Source organism: Babylonia areolata, chromosome 33, assembly GCF_041734735.1.
Source record: "Babylonia areolata isolate BAREFJ2019XMU chromosome 33, ASM4173473v1, whole genome shotgun sequence".
NCBI lineage: Eukaryota > Metazoa > Mollusca > Gastropoda > Neogastropoda > Buccinidae > Babylonia > Babylonia areolata.
This window is the reverse complement of record NC_134908.1, coordinates 9226121-9238620: the sequence shown is the minus strand read 5'-3', so window position 1 is coordinate 9238620 and position 12500 is coordinate 9226121. Positions and strand designations below refer to the sequence as shown.

The window sequence follows — 12500 nt, the reverse complement described above, 5'->3', positions numbered from 1 at the left end:
AAGCATCACAGTTCTAAAATAATAAATCGATGCACACATATTATACTGGTGATATTTTTGTATACGTATAACAAATGGATAACTTGTTGGTAAAAACAATTCATGATAAACGCATTCTAAGCTACAGTAAAACAACATTGAAAAGAAGTCACCTTTGGTAAAACTAAGACGCGTACATTCCCCTTGGTAAAACTTAAGTACTGCTACTCGATCAATCAATCAATCAAAAACACTGTATCAATCCACATGGAACTTAACTTGTGCAACCACAGGCTCGTTGTAAACACCGACATAGATCAATCATGCGCGGTTTGAATGACTGACACTGCTCTTTATTAACTCTCTCCATACGAACGGCGAAAGAGACGACGTTAACAGCGTTTCACCCCAATTACCATCATCAAAATATTGCAAGCGGAACGCTCTTATACTGAAGACATGAATGTTGACAAAGAATACCACAATTCTGACGACGGAAGCTAAAGGTTGGGTCATTGAGACACCCACTGGACATCCGAGGGGTCTGTGTAGAGGAGAAGAGAGGACTGGCCGTACTGAGTGAGTTAAAACTAAGTACATTACCCTTGGTAGAACTAAGTACCGCTATCCGTGGTAAACTAAGTACCGCTATTCGTGGTAAACTAAGTACCGTTACATTAACAAACAATGAGGCCAGGTGATGAAAAGGATTAACACATAATAAAGAGTGGTAACTCTCTCCATTCACAAGGTACACAACTTCAAGTCAGTGCTGCTTACGCTTCCGTCATCTGCTTATGCTACTTTGATCTTCTGGCCTCTTTGTTAATTTCCAGTTGAACAAGAGAGGCAAGGCCTTCAAGACTCACTTGTGATACACTGAAAAAAAAATCCAAGCTTTTTATGTATTGTGTATAATTTCAAATTGTAATGTTTAAGATGAGAAAGATCAGTTTAAAGCGAATTAATTCCCCTAGCATTAATTACAGAGTAATTTCCCTTTTTTACTATCTGCACCAAAACGTTTGCAAAATAATTAAAACTTCCTTGCTTAGCAAAAGAAGTTCCTGTATGAACAAAAAAAATATAATAATGACTGCTCTTGTTGTTGGGTCAGAATATCAGATCAAAGTGCCAAGTTTAGAGAATACAAAAAATATAAATATAACAGTAAATGCAGTTTGCATATAATTAGGCTTCATTTTTGTGTGTGTGTGTGTGTGTGTGTGTGTGTGTGTGTGTGCCCATCCCAGAGGTGCAATATTGTTATAAACAAGATGACTGGAAAGAACTGAATTTTTCCTATTTTTATGCCTAATTTGGTGTCAACTGACAAAGTATTTGCAGAGAAAATGTCAATGTTAAAGTTTACCACGGACACACACACACACACACACACACACACACACACACACACACACACACACACACACACACACACAGACAACCGAACATCGGGTTAAAACATAGACTCACTTTGTTTACACAAGTGAGTCAAAAACCACCGAGGCAACCATGTGTTTGTTCTGTATTATCCATGTGTCCTGTGTGGCTTGTTCAGGATTAAAGAGGCTATGTCAGTCTTGAATAAAAGCTAATTTGTTTTTGCACATTTCTTCTGTCTTTGCTGCTGTGTGAACATGTCAAATGATCGGTATAGGGGCAGGCCCGGCGCTTGCTTTTATTGAGGAAGTGTCCGGGTTTGTTCCAATTTGCCTTTTATTTACCTATGTGCTAGCTGAATCGGTAGCGTAAGCAACACTGGCTTGAAGTTGTGTACCTTGTGAATGGAGAGAGTTACCACTCTTTATTATAAGTACCGTTACCCCTGCTAGCAACCAACTGCCGTTGTTACCAATGGTAATATATATATATATATATATATATATATATATATATATATATATATATATATATATATATATATAATTTTATTATATATATATATAAGGCGCCAACAATTTAAAACCTACCATGGTAGCCAGTCATGAAGTTGTACAAGTTATAGGTTACGTCGGGCACAACAGCCACTGAAGTGGTTAAAGCGTTGGACTTTCAATCTGAGGGTCCCGGGTTCGAATCTCAGTAACGGCGCCTGGTGGGTAAAAGGGTGGAGATTTTTTTTTCCGATCTCCCATGTCATCATGATTATTGTGCCTGAGCCCCCTTCGTGTGTATACGAAATCATAAGATTTAACTCACTCAGTACGGCCAGTCCTCTCTTCTCCTCTACACAGACCCCTCGGATGTCCAGTGGGTGTCTGAATAACCCAACCTATAGCTTCCGTCGTCAGAATTGTGGTATCTTTGTCAACAAACACCTCTTCAGTATAAGAGCCTTCCACTTGCAATATTTTGATGGTGGTAATTGGGGTGAAACGCTGTTAACGTCGTCTCTTTCGCCGTTCGTATGGAGAGAGTTAAAAAAAACAACAACAAAAAACAAAAAACACGCGTTTAAGATTAACAAATAGTTTAAGATACTGCAATCCATGTCAGTGTTTGGTGGGTTACAGAAACAAGAACATACCCAGCATGCACACCCTCGGAAACGGAGTATGGCTGCCTACATTGCAGGGTAAAAACGGTCATACACGTAAAAGTCCACTCGTGTACATACGAGTTGAACGTGGGGGTTGCAGCCCACTAACAAGAAAGAAGAAGATAATTATAGGTCACTGTAGCCTAATTCCGAACTCTACACAACACTACAAGCCACCGAAAAGTCCCGCGACCCAAAGAAGAGCTAAAGGGCGCCCCACATTATCCCCACATGAACTTAAAGCCAGTGTCAGACGGGCGCGAATCTTGCCGGGCAGCGGCGGACAGACTGACATCGGCGTCGGGCGGCAAGGCCAAGGTCAACTTGAGGTTCTCCTGCGCCGGAAACGGCTCGTACTTCCTTCCGCTGTAGCGTTGCACGCTGGGATAGCCGTTCTCCAAGGTAGAGTGAGTGGCCTTGATAAACAGCAGTCGGTCCTTAAACTCAACCTGTACGACAAAGGAATAAGGGAAGGAGTGGAAAGGAAAGGTTACTCACAGACACACGCACACACACGCCCGCACACGCACGCGCACACACACACACAGATCCGTGACTGGTCAGACACATATTAAAAAAAAAAAATCTAGTGGTGGAGGTAATTCAAAACTCACTCACTCACTCACAAATAAATGGATAAATAAATGAACGAATAAATTAATAAATAAACGAATGAATATATAAAAATATAATAATAATAATAATAAACGAATAATAGAATTAGTTAATATTTTTTTTAAAAAGTTTAAAACATGAATAAATGAATGAATAAATCAATAGATAGATAGATGAATAAATAGATAAATAAATTTCTTGTATTTTCCCTATAGAATTTAATTTCTGTTAATTCTTGATGTTGTATTTTCTTTGAGTCTTGGCTAACATTCGATGTGTAGGATTGAGACTTTTATTTTTGTGTCTGTGTGTAATAGAGAGAGAGGGGGAGAGAGGGAGGGGGTGAGGGAGAGAGAGAGATAGGGTTGTTTTTTTTGTTTTTTTTGTTGTTTTTTTTTAAAGAGAGATGGATGACAATTTTAACGTCCATTTTTTTTTTTTTTTTTTTTCCAGTAACGTGACTCAACATCAGTTAAGCAAGTGCAAAATTTGGATGCGGCTGTCAGTTTTTTCCTGACATCAGTCTCCAACAATGAAACTCAATAACAAATGATAAAATGATGTTAACTTATTTTTTCCACATGCCTTGATTCAGTAAATGAAAAGTTGTATGCTTAAAAAAAAAAAGAAAAAAAAAAAGATAAATAAAGAAATGGAATTTAAAATAAAAAGTACTGTTCTTCCCACCACAACGCCCCCCCCCCTCCATCCCCCCCTTCCACCATTCTTCTTTTTTTCTCTCCGTCTAATATCACTTAAAGTGGAAGACGTTAAACTAAAAACTACTACTACTACTACTACTACCACACACACACACACACACTCACACACACACACACACACACACTACGACACGACACTGAAGGACACAGCATAACACAACGCAACCCAACACCACGACACAACACGACATGACACGACACGACACGACACGACACAACAAAACTCAACACAACACAACCCAACACCATCATCACACCACACCACGACACAACGCGACACAACAAAACCCAACACAACGCAAAACAACACAACACAACGCACACCTGATTCTCTTCATATTTCATCACGCCCTCAGGGAATCCTACACACAACGCAATACAATACAATACAATACAATACAATACAATACAAGACGAAACGACACGACACGACACGACACGACGCAAAACAACGCATCGCAACGCAACACAACATGATGCAACCCTCCCAAACCAACCGAACCCAACAACACACAACAACACACAACACAACACAATACAACACAACGCAATACCCCACACCACACCACACCACGACACAACACCACACCACACCACACCACGACACAACACAACACAACACAACACAACACAACACCACACCACACCACACCACGACACGACACAACACAACACAACACAACACAACACCACACCACACCACGACACGACACAACACAACACAACACAACACAACACAACACAACACCACACCACACCACACCACGACACAACACAACACAACACAACACAACACCACACCACACCACGACACGACACAACACAACACAACACAACACAACACAACACAACACAACACAACACCACACCACACCACACCACGACACGACACGACACCACACCACGACACGACACGACACGACACCACACCACGACACGACACAACACAACACAACACAACACAACACAACACAACACAACACCACAAAACACCACGACACGACACGACACGACACGACACAACACAACACCACACCACACCACACCACACCACACCACACCACACCACACCACACCACACCACACCACACCACACCACACCACACCACACCACACCACACCACACCACACCACACCACACCACACCACACCACACCACCACACCACACCACACCACACCACACCACACCACACCACACAACACAACACAACACAACACAACACAACACAACACAACACCACACCACACCACACCACACCACACCACACCACACAACACACACAACACAACACAACACCACACCACACCACACCACACCACACCACACCACACCACACCACAACACAACACAACACAACACAACACCACACCACACCACACCACACCACAACACAACACAACACAACACAACACAACACAACACCACACCACACCACACCACACCACAACACAACACAACACAACACAACACAACACAACACAACACAACACAACACCACACCACACCACACCACACCACAACACAACACAACACAACACAACACAACACCACACCACACCACACCACACCACACCACACCACACCACAACACAACACAACACAACACAACACCACACCACACCACACCACGACACGACACAACACAACACAACACAACACAACACAACACCACACCACACCACGACACAACACAACACAACACAACACAACACAACACCACACCACACCACGACACGACACAACACAACACAACACAACACAACACAACACAACACAACACAACACCACACCACACCACGACACGACACAACACAACACAATACAACATAACACCACACAACACCACGACACGACACGACACGACACAACATAACACCACACAACACCACTACACGACACAACACAACACAACACCACACCACACCACGACACGACACAACACAACACAATACAACACAACACCACGACACGACACAACACAACACAACACAACACAACACCACACCACACCACGACACGACACGACACAACATAACACCACACAACACCACGACACGACACAACACAATACAAAATAACATCACACCATGACACGACACGACACGACACGACACAACACGATACAACACAACTCAACACAACACAACACAACACAACACAACACAACACAACACCACACCACACCACACCACACCACACCACACCACACCACACCACACCACGACACGACACGACACGACACAACATAACATAACACCACACCACACCACAACACGACACGGCACGACACAATACAACATAACACCACAACACGACACAACACAACATCACACAACATCACACCACGACACGACACGACACCACACCACACCACACGACACCACGACACGACACACCACAACATAACATCACACCATGACACGACACGACACAACACGATACAACACAACACGACACAACACAACACAACACAACACAACACGATACAACACAACACAACACAACACCACGACACAAACAATACAACATAACATCACACCATGACACGACACACGACACGATACAACACAACACAACACAACACAACACAACACAACACCACGACACAACACAACACAACACAGCAAAACATAACATCACACTACGACACGACACAACATAACACCACACCATGACACGACACGACACGACACGACACACCACACCACAACACGACACGACACACCACACCACAACACGACACGACACGACACGACACGACACACCACACCACAACACGACACGACACACCACACCACAACACGACACGACACGACACGACACGACACAATGCAGCATAACACCACACCACGACACGACACACCACAACACGACACGACACACCACAACACGACACGACACGACACGACACGACACGACACAATGCAGCTTAACACCACACCACGACACGACACAACACAACACAACATAACCCCACACCACGACACGACACAACACGATGCAACACCACATCACATCACACCACACAACACACCACGACACAACACAACATAACACCACACCACGACACGACACGACACAACACCGTATCACACAACAACATACCACGACACGACACAACACATAACACCACACCACGACACGACACGACACAACATAACACCGCAGCACGACACGACACGACACGACACGACACGACACGATCGACACGACACGACACAAACCACAAAACAACCCAACCCTAACACCACAACCACAACCCAACCCAAAACAACCCAATACAACGCCCACCCGACACGCCAACCCAACCCAACCCAGCCCAGCCCAGCACCCACCTGGTCTCCTTCATACTTCATCACGCCCTCCGTCAACTCCCGCAGACCCCCAAGCACTTCCGGCTCCGACATGATCTCCAGCTGAGGCGGGTAGCGGTCGCGCATCATGGCCAGCCACTTCCGCTTGCGCATGCGCACGGGCACGATCTCCAGTTCCCACTGCACGTCCAACTGGTTGCTCTGAAGACTCTGGACGATGTCCATGTAGGGAACGTCATTCTCTGCCAACCTGACGGCGAGAAAAACAGTCGAGAGAAGGAAAAATATACACTGCTTCTTCTTCTTCTTCTTCCTCTTCTTCTTCTTCTTCCTCTTCCTCTTCTTCCTCTTCCTCTTCTTCTTCCTCTTCTTCTTCTTCCTCTTCCTCTTCTTCTTCTTCTTCCTCTTCTTCTTCTTCTTCTTCGTTCCTGAACTGCAACTCCCACCGTTCACTCGTATGTATATGCACGAGTAGGCTTTTAGGTGTTTAACCGATATTACCCCCGCCATGTAGGCAGCCATACTCCGTTTTGGGGGGTATTTTCAGTATAATATGATAATATAAGAATGACAACAGCAGCAGCAGTAGTAATGATGATGGTAACAACAGCAATAACAACAATGATGATGATGCTAATAATAATAATAATAATAATAATAATAATAATAATAATAATAATGAACACAGTCAAACACCAATAAACAATAAGACTGAACGATGTCCATGAAGAGAACGTCATTATCTGCCAGCCTGACAGTGTGAATACATCGAGAGAACGAGACGAAAATGCTGATGATAAAACAATGACAGTTTCAGTTTCAGTTTCAGTAGCTCAAGGAGGCGTCACTGCGTTCGGACAAAACCATATACGCTACACCACATCTGCCAAGCAGATGCCTGACCAGCAGCGTAACCCAACGCGCTTAGTCAGGCCTTGACCAAAAAAAAAGAAAAAAAAAAGGGGGGGGGGGGGAATAAATAATAGATAAGCTTACATAAATAAATAAATATATAAATAAATAAATAATAAATATAATACAGAAAAAGGTAGTAGTAGTAGTAGTAGTAATAATAATAATAATAATAAAATAATAGATAAATAAATAAAAAAATAAATAAACAATGACAACAGTAACAACAACAACAACAACAACAGCATTGATATGAAAAACGTGGCAGTATCATATATTATTTCCACATCCATACCAGTATGGGAGACGCAGAAACCAGCCTTTAATATAAACTATTGTGATACGAAAAGGGATGAAAATTATTAACATTGTGACGGGCGCAATAGCCGAATGGTTAAAGCGTTGGACTTTCAATCTGAGGGTCCCGGGTTCGAATCTCGGTGACGGCGCCTGGTGGGTAAAGGGTGGAGATTTTTCCGATCTCCCAGGTCAACATATGTGCAGACCTGCTAGTGCCTGAACCCCCTTCGCAAGCAAAAGATCAAATACGCACGTTAAAGATCCTGTAATCCATGTCAGCGTTCGGTGGGTTATGGAAACAAGTACATACCCAGCATGCACACCCCCGAAAGCGGAGTATGGCTGCCTACATGGCGGGGTAAAAACGGTCATACACGTAAAAGCCCACTCGCGTATATACGAGTGAACGTGGGAGTTGCAGCCCATGAACAAAGAAGAAGAAGAGAGAAGATTAACACTGCGAAAGTGAATGCAAACACACATCTGTATGAAAAGTACCCAAACCACCTTCAGGTGTTTGCAGATGGTTCAGTGTTTGAAAATACAAACATGGGTGCAGCCTTTGTAATTCCTACACTTAAAATTGAAAGGTCATTTTATCTTGGAAGTAAACTATCTATATTTACAGCTGAACTCGTTGCTATAATGCTAGCATTGGAATATCTGATAAATCTCCCAGTAACTACATTCAGAGTAGTTTTATTAGTTGACTCAAAATCAGTGTTGCATGCATTAGAATAATTTCATACAAAAGCTCGACCAGATCTTATTTTTGAAATAAATTATTTATTACGCATTTTATTTAGCCAAAGGCACAACTACTGAGTTTTGCTGGGTACCTTATCATATTGGTATCAAAGGAAATGAAATGGCCGACAGAGAAGCGAAAAAGGGGTGCACAGTTTCAGTTTCACTTTCAGTTTCACTTTCTCAAGGAGGCGTCACTGCGTTCGGACAAATCCATACACGCTACACCACATCTGTTGAGCAGATGCCTGACCAGCAGTATAACCCAACGCGCTTAGTCAGGCCTTGAGTGCATGCTTACATATTTGTGTACCTATGAAAGTGGATTTCATTTTACGTAATTTCGCCAGAGGACAACACTCTCGTTGCCATGGGTTCTTTTTCAGTGCGCCAAGTGCGTGCTGCACACGGGACCTCGGTTTATCGTCTCATCCGAAAGACTAGACGCTCAGTTTGATTTTCCAGTCAAACTTAGGAGAAAGGCCGAGAGCGGGATTCGAACCCACACCCTCACGGACTCTCTGTATTGGCAGCTGAGCGTCTTAACCATTCTGCCACCTTCCTCTGCACAAAGAATAGAAAATACTTTTGAAATACCTACTCAGCAATCTGTTTCAGAATGTTGCAGACTGTTAGAGTCATCAATAGGGAGCAGATGTCAAGACAGGACAGATGACAGAGTCTCATAGCCAACGGAAAAGAGGTTCACAACTGAAATTACACAACAAACAAGAGAGGCAAGGCCTTCAAGACTCACTTGTGATAAATTAAGTCCCCTAGCATTAATTACAGAGTAATTTCACTTCTTTTTTTTTTACTATCTGCACCAAAACGTTTGCAAAAATAAATAAAAATTCCATGCTTAGCAAAAGAATTTCCTGTTTGAACAAAAAATGATAATAATGACTCCTCTTGTTGTTGTGTCAGAGTAAGAGGTCAAAGTGCCAAGTTTAGAGAATACAAAAAATATAAATATAACAGTAAATGCAGTTTGCATATAATTAGGCTTCTTTTTTATTTTTTTTGTGCCCATCCCAGAGGTGCAATATTGTTTTAAACAAGATGACTGGAAAGAACTGAATTTTCCCTATTTTTATGCCAAATTTGGTGTCAACTGACAAAGTATTTGCAGAGAAAATGTCAATGTTAACGTTTACCACGGCCACACAGACACACAGACACACACACACACACACACACATCCGAACACCAGGTTAAAACATAGACTCACTTTGTTTACACAAGTGAGTCAAAAAATGATGGATTTCCCTTCGTACTATCATAAGGTCACCTTTCTGGTGTCTCGTATAAGACTGAATGCTTTCAAGACAAAATTAAGCAAAAACATAAATTGTATATATATATATATATATATATATATATATATATATATATATACAATGTCAAGGGATTCTTAGGTTACTTCCAAAGTCATGCAAAGTCAGACCATTTTCTGAACAAGTCATGCAAAGTCAGACCATTTTCTGAACAAAACATGCAAGAAACAATGTCCAACCAATATCTGTTGTTCGAAATTGCTGAATCCCTGTTACATAGTCCAATAGAACTGTTTCTGTGACGCGACCCTCCGAAACCTAGTTCTGTTTTTATTTTCGTTTATGTTGTTAATTGCCGTTTCGCAGATATTTAGGAATAGTTGCTTCAGTTGTTCTAGTTAATCATAAGCCTGCACATCCCCATTTAGGTACCGTTCCCACGACATTCTCATCTTCTACACACACACACACATGACATGTCTAATATCACTGAAAGTGAAAGGACGTTAAATTAAAGAAAGAACACACACACACACACACACACACACACACACCGTTAAATTAAAGAAAGAACACACACACACACACACACACACACACACACACACACACACACACACACACACACAAGCAAGCAAACAGCAAAACTCCCACCGCAACCACCACCACACACTCCCCATAACACCCTACACACACACGCACACACACACACACACACACTCACACACACACACACATAGTAATACACACACACACACACACACACACACACACACACACATACAACCCCTCCCCCCCCCTTCCCCACACACACACCTTTCGTGGGCTCCACCTGAAGACGGGCTAGGGTGGAGAAGAGGACCTCAAGGAACAAGAACCATCCCAACCACCACAACACCCACCCCATAACCCCCCCCCTCCTCCTCCCCCCCCCCCCCCCCACACACCTCCCCACTTCCAACACCCCAACCTCTCCCACCCACCCACCCACCCACCTGTTGTGAGCCCCCTTGAAGACGGGGAGGGTGGAGAGGAGGGCGGGTCTGTGGAGGACGAGCAGGATTCCACCCGGGGTGAGGCACTGCACCAGGTCCTGGTACAGCTGGGCCGGCTCCCTCAGGTAGCGGCACACGTCGTGCAGCAAGATCTTGTCGAACCTCCCATCTTGGGCCTGACATGAATGACGGTGATGGTGGTGATGGGGAGGAGAAGGAGGGGGAGGAAGAGGAGGAGGAGGAAGGAGGAGGACAGGTGGAAAAGGAGGAAGAGGAGGAGGAAGAAGGAAGAAGAGGAGGAAGAGGGGGAGGAAGAGGAGGAAGGGGGAGGAAGAGGAGGAAGGAGGAGGAAGAAGAGGGGAGGAAGAGGAGGAGGAACGGGAGGAGGAAGAAGAAGGGGGAAGAAAAGGAAGGAAGAAGAAGAGGAAGGAGGAGGAGGAAGAGGAAGGAGGAAGAAGAGGAAGGAGGAAGAGGTAGCGGCACAAGTCGTGCAGCAAGATCTTGTTGAACCTCCCATCTTGGGCCTGACATGGCATGGACATCATGATGAATGACGGTGATGGTGGTGATGGGGAGGAGAACGAGGGGTAGGAAGAGGAAAAGGAGGAAGAAGAAGAAGAGGAGGAAGGAGGAGGAGGATAGGTGGAAAATGAGGAGGAAGAGGAGGAGGAAGAAGAGGAAGGAGGAGGAAGAGGAAGGAGGAGGAGGAGGACAGGTGGAAAAGGAGGAAGAGGAGGAGGAAGGGGGAAGAGGAGGAAGAGGGAGAGGAAGAGGAGGAAGGAGGAGGAGGAAGAGGGAGGAGGAGAAGAGGAAGGAGGAGGAGGAAGGAGGAAGAGGAGGAGGAAGAAGGAAGAGGAAGAAGAGGAAGGAAGAAGAGGAGGAAGAGGAAGAAGAAGAGGATGGAATTTTGCAAGAGGACAACACTTTCGTTGCCATGGGTTCTTTTTCAGTGCGCCAAGTGCGTGCTGCACAACACGGGACCTCGGTTTATGGTCTCATCCGAATGACTAGACGCTCAGTTTGATTTTCCAGTCAAAATTGTGAGAAAGGGCGAGAGCGGGATTCGAACCCACACCCTCACGGACTTTGTATTGA

At 44.0% G+C, this 12500-nt stretch overlaps 1 protein-coding gene across 2 annotated transcripts in view; it reads right to left on the bottom strand.

Moving 5' to 3' along the window:
- Positions 1-1884: 1884 nt before the first annotated feature.
- The window catches only part of LOC143277132 (uncharacterized), a 25745-nt gene continuing 15129 nt past the window's right edge, over positions 1885-12500 (bottom strand). For both annotated transcript variants that reach the window (XM_076581873.1, XM_076581872.1), the window contains exons 5-7: positions 11406-11581; positions 7196-7424; positions 1885-2970 (exon numbers count right to left, since the gene is read on the bottom strand). In XM_076581873.1, coding sequence (XP_076437988.1) covers positions 2743-2970; positions 7196-7424; positions 11406-11581 — 633 coding nt within the window. In that variant the 3' untranslated portion in view covers positions 1885-2742. The remainder of the gene's footprint in view (positions 2971-7195; positions 7425-11405; positions 11582-12500) is intronic.